The 22,729-nt window shown below is 44.6% G+C and overlaps 1 protein-coding gene across 1 annotated transcript in view; it reads right to left on the bottom strand.

The window, feature by feature from the left end:
- The window catches only part of LOC121541711 (myosin-IIIb), a 51,871-nt gene that overhangs the window by 22,691 nt on the left and 6,451 nt on the right, over positions 1 to 22,729 (bottom strand). Inside the window, exons 4-6 of the mRNA XM_045208117.1 lie at positions 13,417 to 13,519; positions 1,250 to 1,352; positions 896 to 1,052 (exon numbers count right to left, since the gene is read on the bottom strand). Coding sequence (XP_045064052.1) covers positions 896 to 1,052; positions 1,250 to 1,352; positions 13,417 to 13,519 — 363 coding nt within the window. The remainder of the gene's footprint in view (positions 1 to 895; positions 1,053 to 1,249; positions 1,353 to 13,416; positions 13,520 to 22,729) is intronic.

Genomic DNA, 22,729 nt, shown 5'->3' with positions numbered 1-22,729 from the left:
CTGCACTGTATCGTAGGGCACAAAACTGCACTGTATCGTAGGGCACAAAACTGCACTGTATCGTAGGGCACAAAACTGCACTGTATCGTAGGGCACAAAACTGCACTGTATCGTAGGGCACAAAACTGCACTGTATCGTAGGGCACAAAACTGCACTGTATCGTAGGGCACAAAACTGCACTGTATCGTAGGGCACAAAACTGCACTGTATCGTAGGGCACAAAACTGCACTGTATCGTAGGGCACAAAACTGCACTGTATCGTATGGCACAAAACTAGACTGTATCGTAGGGCACAAAACTGCACTGTATCGTATGGCACAAAACTGCACTGTATCGTAGGGCACAAAACTGCACTGTATCGTAGGGCACAAAACTGCACTGTATCGTAGGGCACAAAACTGCACTGTATCGTAGGGCACAAAACTGCACTGTATCGTAGGGCACAAAACTGCACTGTATCGTAGGGCACAAAACTGCACTGTATCGTAGGGCACAAAACTGCACTGTATCTTAGGGAACTACAAACATCACATTGTTTAAATACCTAGCATTTCACTCCAGGCCTAGGCCTGTTCAATTGTCAAGAAGAAGTGAAATACAAGTAGCATACACATACTGTACAACACTGAGAACTGTGTGGTCGCTATTTGTATACGCCATAAGAACCAAAAAAGGCAGGAAGGAACATTAAGCCTTGATATCAGACTTCCAAAACAAACACCTTGGTTTATGTCAGGAAAAACAAAACAAAAATAATAATATTGAGAGTGTGACCTATGACACTTTGTGGTACTATCTAACTTCCCGGACCACAGTCACTCTGTTGCACCTCACAGAGTCATCGCTACCTGTGGAGGAAACGTTGCAGAACGATGACATCACAGTGGACCCACCTGTACTGCGTGGGATCCAGGAGTCCATACATGTCTTTGTCGTCTGGGGAGATGCCGGCCAGCATGCAGTAGAAGATATGGAAGTTCCTTTCGCCCTCATCCTGGTGGACCACACGAGACTTCTCCAGGAGGTACTCGTTGATCTTAGCTCCTTTTACTGTTAGAGCACAGCACCACACACACACATACACACGCGGACACACACAGGATCAGTGTTAAAACACATGAAACGCTCATGCTACATGTAATGTCTGTCGTATCAATGCAATCATCACATACATTCAGTGTATAAATAAACACATTTGAACATAAGTACACACAGTAGATGATGAATAAACCGTCACACACACACACCTGAGGAGTTGTGGAAGCGCAGCTGAATGTACTTCCCGAAGCGACTGCTGTTGTCATTCATCACAGTCTGTGCATTGCCAAAGGCCTCCAGCAGAGGATTCACCTAGAAATACCATACAGTACAAGATTAGTACAGCGCCAGAACTTACATCATGGTGATCCTAAATGGGGCCAGGAGTTTTACATGTCCAAGCCCTAATCATAAGACATGGATAGATTCTTGATATCAAAGACATGTGCAACCTTCCATGAGGCATATACAGCATTAGAGTAGTTCACTAGCCATGTGCCTGACCACACTTCATTAGAGGGGAACCAAGGCCAGCTGGCAGAGGGGCTAAGCATCAAAACACACTAAGGGTTGTATCATCTGATAAACAAGTGAAGAATGATAGCATTGTTCTCTGGATGCAATACAATACAGAATTCATGACCAGTGAAACCTTTCACTTGTTTCCTGACTAGTAAAGACAATGAAGGTTAAGGATGTGGTACTTTGAAACAAAGATATCAAATCAAATCAAATTTTATTTGCCACACGTGCCGAATACAACAGGTGTAGACATTACAGTGAAATGCTTACTTACAAGCCCTTAACCAACAATGCAGTTTTTTTAAGAAAGAAAAAAGTAAAATAAAAAAAGTGTTAAGTAAAAAAATAAAAGCAAATAACTAAAGAGCAGCAGTAAAATAAAAATAACAGTAGGGAGGCTATATACAGGGGTACCGGTACAGAGTCAATGTGCGGGGGCACCGGCTAGTCGAGGTAATTGAGGTAATATGTACATGTGGGTAGAGTTAAAGTGACTATGCATAATTAATAAACAGAGTAGCAGCAGCGTAAAAGAGGGGGATGGGGTGGGGTGGGGGGGGCAATGCAAATAGTCCGGGTAGCCATGATTAGCTGTTCAGGAGTCTTATAGCTTGGGGGTAGAAGCTGTTGAGAAGCCTTTTGGACCTAGACTTGGCACTACGGTACCGCTTGCCATGCGGTAGCAGAGAGAACAGTCTATGACTAGGGTGGCTGGAGTCTTTGATAATTTTGAGGGCCTTCCTCTGACACCGCCTGGTATAGAGGTTCTCCAGAGAGGGTAGAAGCTGTACCACACTACCAGAGCAGCAAGGTCAAGAGTTTTCCCCAGGGGAAATTAATACCAAAGTCAAAGGTCATTGGATTAATTAGTAAATTAATGATATCTGACACCTCAGGAGAATATAGGAAGTGAAAGTTGGACGAGGAAGACAATGCCGTTATTCAGGAGCAAAGAGATGGCACATTGTAGCTGTAAAACACTTTGTAACATGTCCTTCGACTCAATATAACTTGATTACAAGTCATGTCAGTGTGTTGAACTCTAGCAGGCCATTAAAAATTATGTGGTGGTGATCATTTTTGCACACAGGTTGATAAGTCAACAGTCAACATTAGCAAACATATAAAAGCATGCAGCAAGAGCAATATACTCGTTTTTAAACAATATTGCAAAACACATTATTCTAATGAAACCAATGTCCTGGCTGTAACCACATTGAGGGGATTGCATGCTGAGGTAGGAGTCAATGACACAGGATTTCCTCTCAGCCTTTCAACATATTTCACAGTTTTAACCTCTTCTAAATTCTCACTTCCTCCATCCCGTCAATTACCAGGCCAACTGTTGAGGACAGTCAGAGAGGGTAGAAGCTGTACCATATTTGGAATAGTCAAGTGAGATCGTCAATACCATTTACTTGTTCCAGGGAGCACTTTAAGTGATTTAAGTGATTTATGAAAAGAGTTTGCATTATTAGTATAATTTGCATTATGAATGTTTATTTGGACTCAGTGAACCTAAGATTGGCTCAAACTCATCAGAAGACCGCAAGAGAAAAGCAGGGGGAAATGGAAGATGTGAAACTCTGGAAAATATGTTGTTTTGACTGCTGGAACTCTGTACTCCTTCTCTGGCTCTCCCAATTATCCCTGATTGAGTGGCATAGAAAAACATGTGGCTACAGTATATCTGGCAACCCATATTTCCATTCTTACTGTGTTTTCTAGAAGTGGTCAGATGAACTACATTTTCCACTGTTCCTAAAAGGTCTAGAATACTTAATGAGCAACCTGACTGAAGAGAACATGCAGCTGTAACACTTTTGTGTTAGAGAATAAGCAGCGAATGTACAGTACCTGGGCTCAGTACATTACAGAATACTGACCTAAGCCATACAAGATAATCAAATCCATATCTACTCTAACCACATCCACATGTACCCCGAAATAACATCAGTGTAATATAAAGTGTTGTCAAACACAGCCTTTCTCTGAACCCTAGCTCACAGCCAAGGAGCCAGCCAATCACTCCCACCAAGTCCCAGTGATGCAATTCCCCAGAAAGGCTGGAGGAATTTCCCACACTTCCTAGTTTTCCTCGAGGCTCTCAGTCTCATCACATATCCCACAGAGAACTTCTCGTACCATGAGACAGGCGTGAGAAAACAGGGGCCGGAGAGAGACGTCGGTCAAGTTTGTGTGTTTACAATAGTACTCATCACAGCGGGGGAGCCAAGAGGAAGTAAAAAGGGGAAGAAAAGTAAAACATCCATGGTGTTATGATATTCCATTTGGGTTTCCAAAATGGTGGGAAGGAAGTGTCTCTTGGGTCGTGTCAGAAAACCAGAAACAAGGTTTTGTTTATTTGGCGGGTCACAAGAACATTCGAAAGCTTTTAGTTCGGTCACAATGCGAACAAGTTTGGTAACCAATGCAATACAGTGGACCGTACTGTAGTACAATAAGAACAAGCACAGCGCTATGCCACTATCTTATTTCACAAGGACCATCCTCAACATGTGTCCAATTACATTTCAAAGGGATGTGCATTAGAGCATACTTCTCCAATATCAATCAAAGCAGATCATGACCTTTGGCCTTGATGGTTGACAATCCCATACCATCATACTGTATATGTAGCCATTAGATCAGGTTATCATGGCATCACTTGATTGATGCTATATCATAATTTCAAGTATCGGTTGCTGAACACTGCTATGAATGAGGGGTTACACACAGCATATTTGAAACAACAGAAGACAGAGACCATCCCTTCTGCCCCCTTTCCCTCAAGCTGCCAAGATAGTCAACAATGCTGAACATGGGCACAACTTTGGTTTTAGATGTGGGGTGGGGACATTTTGTCTTTTTTTTATCCAGTCGGATAAACACTTCCGGCCCCGGTGCACAACTGAGCAAGAGGACAAATACATTAGAGTGTCTAGTGTGAGGAACAGACGCCTCACAGGTCCTCAACTGGCAGCTTCATTAAATAGTACCCGCAAAACACCAGTCTCAAAGTCAACAGTGAAGAGGCGACTCCAGGATGCTGACCTAGGCAGAGTTGCAAAGAAAAAGCCATATCTCAGACTGGCCAATAAAAATAAAAGATTAAGATAGATAAAAGATCACAGACACTGGACTTTTTCTTTGCAACTCTGCATAGGTCAGCATCCCACAGGACTAATGGTTGCTGATAATGGGCCTCTGTACGCCTATGTAGATATTCCATTAAGAAAATCAGCCGTTTCCAGCTACAATAGCCATTTACAACATTAACAATGTCTACACTGTATTTCTGATCAATTTGATGTTATCTTAATGGACAAAAAAATTGCTTTTCTTTCGAAAACCAGGAAATTTCTAAGTGATCCCAAACTTTTGAACGGTAGTGTATATATATATGAGAACATAAGTGGAAGAGCTGTAAAACATCTCAATATACATATATATACACAGTGCATTCGGAAAGTATTCAGACCTCTTCCCCTTTTCCATATTTTGTTACGTTAGTCTTATTCTAAAATGGGTTAAATAAATAAAAATCCTGAATCCTAAAAAACAGAAATACCTTATTTACATAAATATTCAGACCCTTTGCTATGAGACTCGAAATTGAGTTCAGGTGCAACCTGTTTCCATTGATCATCCTTGAGATGTTTCTACAACTTGATTGGAGTCCACCTGTGGTAAATTAAATTGATTGGACATGATTTGGAAAGGCACACACCTATCTATATAAGGTCCCACAGTTGACAGTGCATGTCAGAGCAAAAACCAAGCCATGAGGTCGAAGGAATTGTCCGTAGAGCCAGGATTGAGTCGAGGCACAGATCTGGGGAAGGGTACCAAAACATTTCTGCAGCATTGAAGGTCCCCAAGGACACAGTGGCCTCCATCATTCTTAAATGGAAGAAGTTTGGAACCACCAAGACTCTTCCTAGAGCTGGCTGCCCGGCCAAACTGAGCAATCAGGGGAGAAAGGCCTTGGTCAGGGAGGTGACCAAGAACCCGATAGTCACTGACAGGGCTCCAGAGTTCCTCTGTGGAGATGGGAGAACCTTCCAGAAGGACAACCATCTCTGCAGCACTCCACCAATCAGGCCTTTATGGTAGAGTGGCCAGACGGAATTCACTCCTCAGTAAAAGGCACGACAGCCCGCTTGGAGTTTGCCAAAAGGCACCTAAAGGACTCTCAGACCATGAGAAAAAATATTATCTGGTCTGATGAAACTAAGATTGAACTCTTTGGCCTGAATGCCAAGCGTCACGTCTGGAGGAAACCTGGCACCATCCCTACCGTGAAGCAAGTGGTGGCAGCATCATGCTGTGGGGATTTTTTTCAGCGGCTGGGACTGGGAGACTAGTCAGCATCGAGGAAAAGATGAACGAAGCAAAGTACAGAGAGATCCTTGATGAAAACCTGCTTTCAGAGCGCTCAGGACCTCAGACTGGGGCGAAGGTTCACCTTCCAACAGGAAAACAACCCTAAGCACACAGCCAAGAGAACGCAGGAATGGCTTCGGGACAAGTTTCTGAATGTCCTTGAGTGGCCCAGCCAGAGCCCGGACTTGAACCCGATCAGACATCTCTGGAGAGACCGGAAAATAGCTGTGCAGCGACGCTCCCCATCCAACCTGACAGAGCTTGAGAGGATCTGCAGAGAAGAATGGGAGAAACTCCCCAAATACAGGTGTGCCAAGCTTGTAGCGTCATACCAAAGAAGACCAGAGGCTGTAATCGCTGCCAAAGGTGCTTCAACAAAGTACTGAGTAAGGGGTCTGAATACTTATGTAAATGTGATATTTCTGTTTCTCAAAACCTGTTTTTGCTTTGTCATTATGGGGTATTGTGTGTAGATTGATGAGGGGGGGAAACAATTTAATCCATTTTAAAATAAGGCTGTAACGTAACAATGTGGAAAAATTCAAGGAGTCTGAATACTTTCCGATTGCACTGTATAGGCATAGAATATTAGTAGAATCCAGAATTTGTTTCTGTAGCATTGGAGTTAACCTTGAGCTAATACAGGCCAGACAAAACAGACAAGGCAGTCCAGTCTTATCTAGGGATCTCTATAGTTCCTCATTTCCTTCAGACTTAGAGGGTTTCCTCCTTTCATTTTTATAAACAAACCAAAGAAAATGTCCTACGATGTCAAACTGCATGTAGCCAATCCATGTCTATCATTTCTGGACTGGGATTCCGTGTTGGGCGAGTTCAAACCGGTATACTCCACTGTGCCGTCTCATCAGCTACACGTCCAACAAGAAAAACATGCTTTGGTGTTATTGGGTAATGTGTTGCCGTTTGACTTAGGGCCAACTGAAACTGCAGAGTCTTGTTTATGGTAAATAGTAGGTAATCTGAGACTAGGATCTACGAGAGGTGTGCAATGAACTGAGGTCTATGCCAATTGGTTAATTTCCCAATTGTTGGCATCTGCATAGTGCATGGTGTGCTCTGTTTGTTGGTACAGAATGGTGAACACTGAGACTTAGGTAACCTAACCTGTTATTATACCTTCTAGAACACACCTCTTTATCACTGCTACATTCTCTGACCAAGCAGTGGGCAGGCCTATGGGAATACAACAATCAAGGCTATTTCAAGAAAAGCCAAGCCCTTTCTTTAATGCAATCGTGACATTTAATTGTTTCTCTCCCATAAAAACCAAGTCAACCTGAAGGTGGGGCCGTAAAAGAACAAAGTAGGACATTAAACGGCCCATTTTCCACTGAGTGACACACTAAAATGGCTGACACACAGACGTTGGAATGATGCCGCGTTCAAAACAACTAGGAACTCGGAACTCGGAAATCTTCGACTTCTGACTTCAGTGCGTTCAAAACAACTGGGAACTCGGAAGAAAACGAGCTCCAACTGGGAAAAATCGATTTGAACGGTTATCCAACTCGGAATTCCAACTCGGGAACTTGGGCCTCTTTCCAGAGCTCCAACTTTCCGACCTGAAGATCACTGATGTCATGATTTGACCTGAGTTCCCAGTTGTTTCAAACGCGGCATGAGTGTTACGAGCAGGTCACAAGCCCTGTATTTAATGTGACAACTACACACAGAGATGAAGATCAAGATGGTGACGTCATCAATGTGTGACCGCACGTCCTTCATCAGTCCTCCATCAATGCTACTGCTGCTGCATACTCTGAAAATAAGCTGGCAAACTAGCTTTGGATCAGTGTCTAGGGGCAACATATTCCAACTCCCATTCAAACTATGTTTGAGGCATTGGCAATAAGAGGAGTGTCCCATTCTGTTCGTATCATGTAAATTCCATATCCATATTGATTTGAATTGAGGTATGAGGGCAAGCCTGAGGTGTGTTAGAAGGGATGTGTCGAAACTGGTCTACTCTGTTAGCTGTAGTATCTGTCTCTCATACAGTGGGGAAAAAAAGTATTTAGTCAGCCACCAATTGTGCAAGTTCTCCCACTTAAAAAGATGAGAGAGGCCTGTAATTTTCATCATAGGTACACGTCAACTAAAAATCCAGAAAATCACATTGTAGGATTTTTTATGAATTTATTTGCAAATTATGGTGGAAAATAAGTATTTGGTCAATAACAAAAGTTTCTCAATACTTTGTTATATACCCTTTGTTGGCAATGACACAGGTCAAACGTTTTCTGTAAGTCTTCACAAGGTTTTCACACACTGTTGCTGGTATTTTGGCCCATTCCTCCATACAGATCTCCTCTAGAGCAGTGATGTTTTTGGGGCTGTCGCTGGGCAACACAGACTTTCAACTCCCCTCCAAAGATTTTCTATGGGGTTGAGATCTGGAGACTGGCTAGGTCACTCCAGGACCTTGAAATGCTTCTTACGAAGCCACTCCTTCGTTGCCCGGGCGGTGTGTTTGGGATCATTGTCATGCTGAAAGACCCAGCCACGTTTCATCTTCAATGCCCTTGCTGATGGAAGGAGGTTTTCACTCAAAATCTCACGATACATGGCCCCATTCATTCTTTCCTTTACACGGATCAGTCGTCCTGGTCCCTTTGCAGAAAAACAGCCCCAAAGCATGATGTTTCCACCCCCATGCTTCACAGTAGGTATGGTGTTCTTTGGATGCAACTCAGCATTCTTTGTCCTCCAAACACGACGAGTTGAGTTTTTACCAAAAAAGTTCTATTTTGGTTTCATCTGACCATATGACATTCTCCCAATCCTCTTCTGGATCATCCAAATGCACTCTAGCAAACTTCAGACGGGCCTGGACATGTACTGGCTTAAGCAGGGGGACACGTCTGGCACTGCAGGATTTGAGTCCCTGGCGGCGTAGTGTGTTACTGATGGTAGGCTTTGTTACTTTGGTCCCAGCTCTCTGCAGGTCATTCACTAGGTCCCCCCGTGTGGTTCTGGGATTTTTGCTCACCGGTCTTGTGATCATTTTGACCCCACGGGGTGAGATCTTGCGTGGAGCCCCAGATCGAGGGAGATTATCAGTGGTCTTGTATGTCTTCCATTTCCTAATAATTGCTCCCACAGTTGATTTGTTCAAACCAAGCTGCTTACCTATTGCAGATTCAGTCTTCCCAGCCTGGTGCAGGTCTACAATTTTGTTTCTGGTGTCCTTTGACAGCTCTTTGGTCTTGGCCATAGTGGAGTTTGGAGTGTGACTGTTTGAGGTTGTGGACAGGTGTCTTTTATGCTGATAGCAAGTTCAAACAGGTGCCATTAATCCAGGTAACGAGTGGAGGACAGAGGAGCCTCTTAAAGAAGAAGTTACAGGTCTGTGAGAGCCAGAAATCTTGCTTGTTTGTAGGTGACCAAATACTTATTTTCCACCATAAATTTGCAAATAAATTCATAAAAAATCCTACAATGTGATTTTCTGTAAAAATAATTCTCAATTTGTCTGTCATAGTTGACGTGTACCTATGATGAAAATTACAGGCCTCTCTCATCTTTTTAAGTGGGAGAACTTGCACAATTGGTGGCTGACTAAATACTTTTTTTCCCCACTGTACCTGCAGCACCCAACCCAATTTGTTATTACTGTCATTTGTCTGATATAAGTGTCATGAGCCCTCTCACTCCACTGGGTTACCACCTTAAGTTGTTTCCACTCTGCTCACCACTCTCTCTCTACTCAGCCTAACTAGCTCCACCTGTCCCTGCTCTGCTCGGCTCTAATTACTCTGCCAGCTGCGCCTGCATTACCCACTAACCTCTCCCAGTATTTATAGCCCTGTCTTTCAGCTCTCCTGTGTCAGATCGTCTGCAAAGCTCACACCCGGAACCGGTTTGCTCGCGCTTCTGGCTCACCCTGGTTTTGTGACCCCCGGACCTGCCTGGTTTTTGGATACTCTTCTGCCTCAGGAGATCCAGACCTGCTTCTGCCATTACGACTCCTGACTACTCTTCAATCCCGGTAACTCTGACCAGCCTTCTGCCTTGCTACTACGTTTTGTGGATTTCCCTTGAACTGTACTGCTGCCTGGTTTCATTCCGCCCCGTTGTGTCTGTGTTTCCTCCCCCCCCCCAGGACTTCTGGACCACCAACCATCGGCGTCATCGGACGCATCGCTGCCACTGGGGGGAGGCACAGACCCAGCACATCGGACGGGATAACCCCTGGAGCCTTCACTCACTCCCTACATCCCTTTCCCCTTAAGTTTAATAAACTTTCTGGTGTGACGCAATTGTGGTCCTCTGGTCGTCTGTCTGAACCGTGACAGTACGATCTGACCATTATGGACTCAGCGCACACTTCCCCCGACATGGAAACCGAAGAACCTGAGCAACCCACCGCCATGCTACGCCTGGAACACACCGAGAGAGAGCTAGGCCGCATGAGCGGCGACATCACCTCTCTGCTTCAGGCCGGCTACCAACAGCATCAGCAGTTCCAGCAGCACCAGCAGCAGTCCCAGCAGCAGCAACAACAACTCGCCATGATCATTCAACTCCTCACCAACCTGACCCCAGCCAGTCTGCCCACCAGCCCTGCCCCGAGTTACCTGCCCGGTCATTGCAGCCGCTGCTCCGGAACCCAAGATTGGAAACCCCGAGCGGTTCAACGGCGATTCTACCCAGGTCCGGCCATTCCTGACTAGCTGCCGACTTCAGTTCTCCTTGCAGCCTAGGACCTTCGCCACGGAGAGGGCTAAGGTTGGGTATGCCATCACTCACCTGACGGGCCGAGCTCGACTCTGGGGAACAGCAGAGTTCGAACGTCAAACCCCCGCATGTGCAACCTTCGACCGGTTTGCCGAGGAGATGCTGAAGGTGTTTGACCTGGATTCACCAACCGCAGAGGCGTCTCGTGAACTGTTCAGTATTCGACAAGGCAGACGTACAGTCGCAGACCATTCCATCGACTTCCGAACCCTGGCTAGACGAAGTTCTTGGAACACACCATCGTTGGTGGGCAGCGTTCTTCCATAGTTTGGCTGACTATATCAAGGACGAGTTGGTCTCCCCATGAACTGCCTTCCACTCTTGATGAAGCCATCGCACTGACTGTCAGGATCGACAGAGGGATACAGACCCGTCGTCGTGAGAGGGGGCGCCAAGGTCCACCTACTACCGGCATTCGGAGAGATCCGACTGGGCTCCTGTCATCTACTGCCACTCACCCAGTTCAGCTTGATCAGTCTGAGCCTATGGAGATTGGGCGAGCCTCTCTCACTCCTGCAGAGCGCCAGCGACGCTTCACCTCAAACCTCTGCCTCTATTGTGGAGGTGATGGACATCGTGTGGTAACCTGCCCTTTAAAGGGCCGAAGCTCACCGGGCATAGGGGGAGTCCGGTTGAGTTCAATGACCATCCAGTCCTCCGACCGCAAACCCCTGCTGCAAGTTCACCTCCGCCTCCTGACTCAACTCACACCCTGGCTGCTCTGGTGGATTCTGGCGCCGAAGCCAACATAATGGACATCAAGCTGGCACGCCAACTGGGACTGGAGAACCTCCGTTTGACACCTCCTATTCCTGCCCGGGCACTGGACGGACACTTACTCGGATCGGTCACTCATGTCACGGCCCCGGTCTCGATGGGTCTGTCCGGAAACCATCAAGAAACTATCCAGTTTCACCTGCTCCCCTCTCCAGGCCAACCCCTCATCCTGGGTTACCCATGGCTCCGCCCGGCACAACCCTCAGCTCGACTGGGTGACCGGGGTGATCAGGGAGTGGGGAGAGGACTGCCACCGAACCTGCCTGCTTGCCGCCGCACTCCCCCTCGGCCAGTACCTACTAACTCCGCTCCTGACCCCTCCAAGGACCCTGTGTCGATTCTGCCAAGTCCCTGCATCGTTGCAGCTCTGACCTGGGCTGTTGAGGAACAGGTGCTGGAGGCTCTCCGTAACCAGCCAGGTCCCAGCACTTGCCCAGCTGACCGCCTTTTGTCCCCCGAAGACCTGAGGTCCCAGGTCGTTCAGTGGGGACATGACTCCCGCCTAGCTTGTCACCCTGGCTCCACCCGCACTTACAACCTGCTCGCCCAGAGGTTCTGGTGGCCCTCTCTGAGGAAGGATGTACGGGAATTCGTCCAAGCCTGCCCCATCTGCAACCAACACAAGTCGTCCTGCCAGCCCCCAGCCGGATTGCTGCAGCCCCTGCCTGTGCCCAGGAGTCCGCTGGTCCCTGCTGCGCCTTGTCCTCCTCCTCCACGGCTCGTCGATGGTGGTCTGGTTTACACCGTCCGCCGCCTGCTTCGGTCCAGACGGAGGGGTAGGGGTCTCCAGTACCTCATTGACTGGGAGGGCTATGGACCTGAGGAAAGGACCTGGGTGCCAGCTAGTCGGATTGTGGATAGGACTCTCATCACCGCTTTCCACCAACGGCATCCTGATCAACCTGCAATCCGTAGGGGCCGCCCCAGAGGGGTCTCTAACCGTCCTGCCCGCTCGGCTTCCTGTCCTGTGCCTGATCCTGTCTCGGGACCTGTCCCATCTCCCGACCACGGCCCTCCGGCTTCCTCCGAGGATGAGGACGTTCGCTCGGACCGTTCGGAGGAGTTCTAGCCCTCCTCCGGCTCCTCCTCCCGCCCGGCGTGGTGTTGCTCTTGGGACTTCTGGGGCCGTCCCTTGGGGGGTTCTGTCATGAGCCCTCTCACTCCACTGGGTTACCACCTTAAGTTGTTTCCACTCTGCTCACCACTCTCTCTCTACTCAGCCTAACTAGCTCCACCTGTCCCTGCTCTGCTCGGCTCTAATTACTCTGCCAGCTGCGCTGCATTACCCACTAACCTCTCCCAGTATTTATAGCCCTGTCTTTCAGCTCTCCTGTGTCAGATCGTCTGCAAAGCTCACACCCGGAACCGGTTTGCTCGCGCTTCTGGCTCACCCTGGTTTTGTGACCCCGGACCTGCCTGGTTTTTGGATACTCTTCTGCCTCAGGAGATCCAGACCTGCTTCTGCCATTACGACTCCTGACTACTCTTCAATCCCGGTAACTCTGACCAGCCTTCTGCCTTGCTACTACGTTTTGTGGATTTCCCTTGAACTGTACTGCTGCCTGGTTTCATTCCGCCCCGTTGTGTCTGTGTTTCCTCCCCCAGGACTTCTGGACCACCAACCATCGGCGTCATCGGACGCATCGCTGCCACTGGGGGAGGCACAGACCCAGCACATCGGACGGGATAACCCTGGAGCCTTCACTCACTCCCCTACATCCCTTTCCCCTTAAGTTTAATAAACTTTCTGGTGTGACGCAATTGTGGTCCTCTGGTCGTCTGTCTGAACCGTGACAATAAGTCAGCATTGTTATAGGTATAATAACAGACCTCTGTCTTCCCGGCAATATCTGTTGCTCCCTATTAGTATTAGATAGTATGAGAATGACAGATTTCTTTCCTGCAATATGTTAGTATTGGTGTAGGGTCTTACCTGTAGTATCTGTTGCTCCAGCTGAGAGTTGGCTCTGCACAGCTCCATGATCTGTCTGAGCAGCAGCTTAGTGCTCTCTGTCTTCCCTGCTCCACTCTCCCCACTGTGTAACAAGTACAGGACACCATTCTAAATAAGTGTATCAGTGGAGCTACAGTTGAAGTCGGAAGTTTACATACACTTTAGCCAAATACATTTAAACTCAGTTTTTCACAATTCCTGACATTTAATCCTGGGTAAAAAGTCCCTGTCTTAGGTCAGTTAGGATCACCACTTTATTTTAAGAATGTGAAATGTCAGAATAATAGTAGAGAGAATGATTTATTTAAGCTTTAATTTCTTTCATCACATTCCCAGTGGGTCAGAAGTTTACATATACTAAATTATTATTTGGTAGCATTGCCTTTAAATTGTTTAACTTGGGTCAAACGTTTCGGGTAGCCTTCCACAAGCTTCCCACAATAAGTAGGGTGAATTTTGGCCCATTCCTCCTGACAGAGCTGGTGTAACTGAGTCAGGTTTGTAGGCCTCCTTGCTCGCACACACTTTTTCAGTTCTGCCCACACATTTTCTATAGGATTGAGGTCAGGGCTTTGTGATGGCCACTCCAATACCTTGACTTTGTTGTCCTTAAGCCATTTTGCCACAACTTTGGAAGTATGCTTGGGGTCACTGTCCATTTGGAAGACACATTTGTGACCAAGCTTTAATTTCCTGACTGATGTCTTGAAATGTTGCTTCAATATATCCACATAGTTTTCCTTCCTCATGATGCCATCTATTTTGTGAAGTGCACCAGTCCCTCCTGCAGCAAAGCACCCCCACAGCATGATGCTGCCACCCCCGTGCTTCATGTTTGGGATGGTGTTCTTCGGCTTGCAAGCATCCCCCTTTTTCCTCCAAACATAACGATGGTCATTATGGCCAAACAGTTATATTTTTGTTTCATCAGACCAGAGGACATTTCTCCAAAAAGTACGATCTTTGTCCCCATTTGCAGTTGCAAATGGTGGTTTTGGAGCAGTGGCTTCTTCCTTGCTGAGCGGCCTTTCAGGTTATGTCGATATAGGACTCGTTATACTGTGGATATAGATACTTTTGTACCTGTTTCCTCCTGCATCTTCACAAGGTCCTTTGCTGTTGTTCTGGGATTGATTTGCACTTTTCGCACCAAAGTACGTTAATCTCTAGGAGACAGAACACGTCTCCTTCCTGAGCGGTATGACGGCTGCGTGGTCCCATGGTGTTTATACTTGCGTACTATTGTTTGTACAGATGAACGTGGTACCTTCAGGTGTTTGGAAATTGCTCCCAAGGATGAACCAGACTTGTGGAGGTCTACACATTTTTTTCTGAGGTCTTGGCTGATTTATTTTTATTTTCCCATGATGTCAAGCAAAGAGGCACTGAGTTTGAAGGTAGGCCTTGAAATACATCCACAGGTACACCTCCAATTGACTCAAATGATGTCAATTAGCCTATCAGAAGCTTCTAAAGCCATGACAACATTTTCTGGAATTTTCCAAGCTGTTTAAAGGCACAGTCAACTTAGTGTATGTAAACTTCTGACCCACTGGAATTGTGATACAGTGAATTATAAGTGAAATAATCTGTCTGTAAACAATTGTTGGAAAAATTACTTGTGTCATGCACAAAGTAGATGTCATAACCGACTCGCCAAAACTATAGTTTGTTAACAGGAAATTTGTGGAGTGGTTGAAAAACAAGTTTTAATGACTCCAACCTAAGTGTATGTAAACTTCCGGCACGGCTGTAGTATGACATTGAATATGAACATTTTCTCAATTGCTCAAATTCAAAGAAGAAAAAAGCAGAGATAGACATTCTGAACACTGTGACTGGCAGATTCATTTGGCACAGATAACACAATAACACAATCACTATACAGTGTCACCTCAGAATGTCATCCGACTTTTTAATCTACCTTGTTCTGAACCATATTCCTAATTAAGCTAGGCTTCAACATGATTGTTTACAAGCGTGTTCATGTTTCTAGTGACCCAGAATTAGAAGGACATTTGGCAGCCAAATTGCAGGAGCTTGATGTATCTCTCTACCAAACTGATAAGCAGTACACATGAGTGAGTACTTGAAAACCAGTGCAGGGTTTTGCATAGGACATGCAAATATACATGTGCGGCTGATAGTGGCTTCACTGTATTTAGGCTACACTGTTGATGCCAGGATGCGCCTTTCTGCCAAGGGGAGAAAGCCAAACATGGCCTAGGGCTATTGTGATAAGCTCTGATTGCAAATGGCATTTCACTAATAAATGTTTTTAAATCAAATTTAAATGCTGGGCATGTTTCGATGACATCAGCACTAGTTGTTTTTCCATTATACCATCAGTCTTCTTGACTTTCTGCATAAAGTTTGCGTCAAACCTCTCTACATTCACCAACTGCAAGTTCATGTCCAAGAACAACACTCATAGTTTAAAATCCTGGGAGAACTGATAAGGCCTGGCGGTTGAATGCATTTTCTCCTTATTCCCATGTATTGTCTAGGCTCCACAGCAACTCTATAGCATGTTTATTGGCCTACAATGAAGCAAGATAAAAGCCATTGTCATATAATATACATTTTGCCTATTGAACGTTTTACCCCTTTTGTCTGTGTTATTTACATCCTAACATTTGGGTATAACTACGCATTTAGGCTGGTGTTTTCTCTCCCTGACATTGTATAGGTCATGGTAGGTCGTCAATCACATTCTTTCCTTGTTGCCTCAAACAATTATTAGCCTCATTCAGCCCCTTCCACCCCCTGACTGGCTGACTGGCTCATTCATCAGTGACATCGCTGTAACCCAGGACGACTGGCCCCATTCAAACAATGCTGAGGCTGCTGGGAAGGCATGCGCTTGGAACAACAAAAGGGCAAATACTATACAACCAACAACCGCATAGATCAGGAAAAGTACACAAGTCCTTCCATTCATGCCTTCATGTATTTATATAAGCCCCCCTCTTTCCAGATGGATCCACAAGCTTCTGTGGATGTAAAACAGAACAGAAACATCTCACTTTCATTGTAGGGTCGATATGGTTTCAGCAAAAGTTTATCAATCAACCTGTCCACAGATGCAAACTACACAGATTGCCATTCTTAAAGTTTCAGACTAAGAGAAAACATGTAACAAATATAGGAATGCTTGTAAATCAGTTTATAAGCTTTCAGATGTGTTCACCCTTCCTGTCTACGAATCATTTGCATTAACACCTGCTTCCGGCCATGAATACCCTCATGTATCACTTTCCTAAAAAGGACACAGCTGGAGAATCCATGGTCTGGTTTGCTGATGTTACTTTTCAGTCTAAAGTTGTATGTTATGCCATTTGACATTTTATCTTAGAGAAAAGGGGTAAAAAGTGGCTTAAATTATTAAACATTCACACACAGGTTGCATATATTTCACTTTCATTGAAGTGACAACGTGTTTGAAATTACAGTATTCAAATCCCTACACCGACATCTAAAAACACAGGGAGGGGCTGTAGCCTGCAGCAGTGGAGAGCAAAGTACAGTACAAAATATCCTCCACTGAAATGATTGACAGGGCTAAAGTTAAGCTCCTAAACCTCTGATAAACCCATTGAGGAGAACCTCCCTCATGTTAACCAAGTTTACTGTAGGTTTATGCCGGGGTAGAACTTCAGTGTAAGTTTATTCCTTAGGGAGGGATCCACATTACTGTAGTGGAAACCTCTGTAGCTTGATACCGGATGCTGCAGTCACATGTGATCTGACCAAGCTCCACTGCTATGGTAGTATTGTAATTATGAGTCCCAAAACTGCTGTAAAATCATTTCCAGGAGATTTTTGGGGGATAACTATGGAAATCTAGGATACCAGACAGGAACCATGAGGAGTAGGTTATGAAAAATGCTCAGATGAGAGAGAGAGGGAGAGAGAAAGAAAGAAAGGGAGAGTACAAGAAAGAGATGTGTTTTTCTTCCATCTGCAATAAAGGGATGCCGTATTTCACGCTAGATGAAGGCCACCAGAGGCAGATGAGGAAAACGGTGTGTTCTCACCAGGAGGCTACACAAGACCTCTTCACTGTGGCAGCATATAGCAGCAGGGTAATGCTGACATGATGCAAGCCTGGGCCTGCTGATCTGCAGCCACAACAAACACGGGCACAGCTAAGCTGTCAATGTGAGCATAAAAGAGAACCGCTAACGCTGAGCAAAGCACAACCACCTGACATTGGTGTTAGTTGCTGTTTGACGGGAAATGTCTGGATAGTGTTCAAGATGCCTTATAACTTTTTCACACTTTCGTGCCAACCCAAACTGAACCATGCTTGTAACAACGGTTAATAAAACCGTTGGTTAACTTGCCGGTTCACGTAATAAAATGTTGAACGGTTATAATGTACATCTACAGGATGTACACTACCAGTCAAAAGTTTGGACATACCTACTCATTCAAGGGTTTTTCTTTATTTTTAAAATGTTTTACATTAAAGAATAATAGTGAAGACATCAAAACTATGAAATAACACATATGGAAACACGTAGTAAACAAAAAAAGTGTTAAAGCTAGAGTGTGCAAAGCTGTCATCAAGGCAAAGGGTGGCTATTTGAAGATTCTCAAATATAAAATATACTTTGATTTGTTTAACACTTTTTTGGTTACTACATCAATTCCATATGTGTTATTTCATTTCATTTCATTTGAATGAGATTGAGCTTGTCCGTGCTGGTAATGCAAGTGGTAAAGTCGATATCCACGTTCATAAACACAGGGTCGCTACAGTTATTGTTATTTGAGGTTGTAATCATTATTTTTTTGTTAATTCAATGAGGGGAGAGGGTGTGCACATTTTTTTAAGTACAAGGGGAGGTTCATGTGAAAATATTTGTTTGCGTTGGGGAGGGGGGTGCATTTTGTTATGACACCTCGAGTAAAAACATGTAATAATTAAAGCTGCAGCTGTGTGTCCACTGTGCCACCATCAGGAAAAATTTGACACATTGTCCTAGGATGAGTTACTATTGTACTGTTTACCACGCTTGCCAAATATCAGAACCAGTGGCGATTTTAGCATGTAAATCTTGGTGGTGCAAAAAATTAATAAAAGTGGGTTGCATGCCAGCAAAGCCACTACACAACACAACACTAAACAATACATTAATTGCACTATAACGGTGACAAACGGTGCACACAAACTGTTAGGGCCTACATAAAGCTGTCCCAACAGCAGTCCCAACATCTTACCAATGCTACACCTGGCTATCAGCGGAGCCTTGTCTGGCAGCAAAACAGTTCATTCAGCCTCATTTACTGCCTTTAAAAAAAACATTGCTGATATGGCTGACATGCTTAAACAAATGTCATTTCTAATGACAATTGAGATGTACAAACTATGGCATAAAGGGACGTCGAGAGGATAAGAGGCAATCCGTAAGTTCGATTAAGACATGAATGAACGAGCTGGCATATTACATCATTTATGCAGCAGCATACAATACATTTTTGGACTCACCTTGTTGCGCTGTGCTCACTTGAACAGGAAGGTGGCGCGGCGGTCCTTCGTGGGCAAATTTTGTCTTCACATTTTGTCATCAAAGATTTATGGTGCTTTCAAGACAACTGGGAACTCGGAAAAAAACAAGGTCGAATCATGATGACATCATTGATATTCAGGTCGTAGCTCTAGAAAGAGGCCCAAGTTCCCAACTTACAATTCAGAGTTGGATGACCGTTCAAAACATATTTCCCAGTCGGAGCTCATTTTTTCCCGACTTCCCAGTTGTCTTGAACGCACTGAAGTCAAGTTTTCGCAGTTCCGAGTTAACAGTTGTTTTGAGCGCAGCACAAATCATGCTTCATTGACAGCATGGCCAATGTTGAATGTTTATCATTTTAAACTTGGAAAAGAGACCCTTAATCCCAGATGTGGGACCACACAGTCACTCCACTGAATAGCAGGCTAGTGATTGCTTTGCAATGCTTGCAGTTAGCCACTGTCACTGATTCCTTCCAAACCACTCATTGTTGAATTTGCGATTTCCAACTTTTTGTGTAATGTTTATGTCCAATGGCCGATGAGCACCGATACGTTTTATCTATACATTTCTCTTCATTATTTCTCGTCATATGACTAGGATTAAAAAGGATTTGCCATTAGATTGTCGAATTGATTCATGATAATGACTGCTAGCTAAGATTTTGAAAGTATGATGTTGACATGATCAGTCCAATCAAAGCTACTGTAGATATAACGTGATTTGACATAATTTTTTCTGTGGCCAATGACCTTGAGCCTTCTTGGATGGGCACTTCTAATGTAACTCTATTGCAGCACCCAAGCACCTTGAATTGTCAAGGTCTACCCTTAGACTTGGCGGTGACGTAATGTCCCCACGAGTGACAGAACATTGAGCTAATTATGGCCCAACTAGAGAACATTACCAACACCTACGCTCCGTATTTTCTGCTGGCTGCCCCACCACCACAGAAAGCACTGAGCTAGGCTGAAACACCTGCATTTTGGAGCTGCCTTACTCAAGAAAGCAAAAAAGAGACCATGTTTGTATGCAACTTTATTAACTCAATGATTTTTTTATTTTTTTTACATTGTTTGCAAACTGGTATGTGACATGTATTAATGCCAAAATAACATGCAAAACAGGTAAGCCCCCAATGTTTATATTTGTATAAATGTTTTAGCTAAAAATGCCCTACCTGCCCTGAATGATGGGTCGCCACTAATCAGAACACAAAATCAAGCTGTTCATGCAATATACAGTGGGGGAAAAAAGTATTTAGTCAGCCACCAATTGTGCAAGTTCTCCCACTTAAAAATATGAGAGAGGCCTGTAATTTTCATCATAGGTACACGTCAACTATGACAGACAAATTGAGAGAGAAAAAATCCAGAAAATCACATTGTAGGATTTTTTATGAATTTATTTGCAAATTATGGTGGAAAATAAGTATTTGGTCACCTACAAACAAGCAAGATTTCTGGCTCTCACAGACCTGTAACTTCTTCTTTAAGAGGCTCCTCTGTCCTCCACTCGTTACCTGTATTAATGGCACCTGTTTGAACTTGTTATCAGTATAAAGACACCTGCCCACAACCTCAAACAGTCACACTCCAAACTCCACTATGGCCAAGACCAAAGAGCTGTCAAAGGACACCAGAAACAAAATTGTAGACCTGCACCAGGCTGGGAAGACTGAATCTGCAATAGGTAAGCAGCTTGGTTTGAAGAAATCAACTGTGGGAGCAATTATTAGGAAATGGAAGACATACAAGACCACTGATAATCTCCCTCGATCTGGGGCTCCACGCAAGATCTCACCCCGTGGGGTCAAAATGATCACAAGGGGGGACCTAGTGAATGACCTGCAGAGAGCTGGGACCAAAGTAACAAAGCCTACCATCAGTAACACACTACGCCGCCAGGGACTCAAATCCTGCAGTGCCAGACGTGCCCCCCTGCTTAAGCCAGTACATGTCCAGGCCCGTCTAAAGTCTGTGCATTTGGATGATCCAGAAGAGGATTGGGAGAATGTCATATGGTCAGATGAAACCAAAATAGAACTTTTTGGTAAAAACTCAACTCGTTGTGTTTGGAGGACAAAGAATGCTGAGTTGCATCCAAAGAACACCATACCTACTGTGAAGCATGGGGGTGGAAACATCATGCTTTGGGGCTGTTTTTCTGCAAAGGGACCAGGACGACTGATCCGTGTAAAGGAAAGAATGAATGGGGCCATGTATCGTGAGATTTTGAGTGAAAACCTCCTTCCATCAGCAAGGGCATTGAAGATGAAACGTGGCTGGGTCTTTCAGCATGACAATGATCCCAAACACACTGCCGGGCAACGAAGGAGTGGCTTCGTAAGAAGCATTTCAAGGTCCTGGAGTGGCCTAGCCAGTCTCCAAATCTCAACCCCATAGAAAATCTTTGGAGGGAGTTGAAAGTCCGTGTTGCCCAGCGACAGCCCCAAAACATCACTGCTCTAGAGGAGATCTGCATGGAGGAATGGGCCAAAATACCAGCAACAGTGTGTGAAAACCTTGTGAAGACTTACAGAAAACGTTTGACCTGTGTCATTGCCAACAAAGGGTATATATCAAAGTATTGAGAAACTTTTGTTATTGACCAAATACTTATTTTCCACCATAATTTGCAAATAAATTCATAAAAAATCCTACAATGTGATTTTCTGGAAAAAAAATTCTCATTTTGTCTGTCATAGTTGACGTGTACCTATGATGAAAATTACAGGCCTCTCTCATCTTTTTAAGTGGGAGAACTTGCACAATTGGTGGCTGACTAAATACTTTTTTTCCCCACTGTAATATGATTTTCAGGTTTTTTGGACCATTTTGAATGATGTTGACTACTTTAAACGTCTTCTTCTTCAGGACCGCTGGACCGTTCAGCACCAAATTTGGCACATATCATCTATGTACCCATGTTTTTAAACGCAACATTTTCCAGGACTAGCTCGAACAATACCATCTCACAGGAATTTGCATTGGAATTTTTCCTTACGGAAGAAGAGGAATAATAATAAATGCCAACAAATACAACAGGTTTCACCAGCTTCGCTGCTGAACCCCTAATAAATAACACCAGGGGTATCCTTTGGGTGCTATAATTCAGTTTTTGATAAAATATTTTTGATCAGAACTCCAGTCCGCCCACGCTCAACCATCGTAAATCGTGGAGTTGAATTTAGTCAGCTCGTTCTGCACAAAACTAAACCAGTCAGTAACACCAGCAACCATCCAGCTCAATCCCACCAGATATTTCTACTATAAAATACAGTTTAATACTGTAATTGAAACAGGTTGACATTTAAAGCATTTCAAGGATCTGCAGCATTTACTTTGAATGCAATCTTCGCGACAGGAGTAACATTGCCTTTAAATGAATAAGTCCCCTGTAGCTCAGTTGGTAGAGCATGGCGCTTGCAATGCCAGGGTTGTGGGTTCGTTTCCCACGGGCGGCCAGTATGAAAAATGTATGCACTCACTAACTGTAAGTCGCTCTGGATAAGAGCGTCTGCTAAATGACTAAAATGTAAATGTAAATGGTGAATAGCCAAAAAGGGGTGATTGAATCCTGGCCTAAGTAAATGTTTTCTATTGCGACTTTTATTTAGAAAATTCCATTCCACTGATGTCATGAATGGTTTCATAAAGGTCTCATGCATGTCAATCTATAATCAAGTAAAGTGAACCACACTTCACCAAACTATGTCTCCATGTATGAGTATGCAGTTACTTTGGTGTGTGTGTGTGTGTACATTTCAATGTGTG

This window comes from Coregonus clupeaformis, chromosome 27 (genome assembly GCF_020615455.1).
Source record: "Coregonus clupeaformis isolate EN_2021a chromosome 27, ASM2061545v1, whole genome shotgun sequence".
Lineage (NCBI taxonomy): Eukaryota > Metazoa > Chordata > Actinopteri > Salmoniformes > Salmonidae > Coregonus > Coregonus clupeaformis.
Note: the sequence above shows the minus strand (reverse complement) of the source record. Positions and strands in the feature narration are given on the sequence as shown.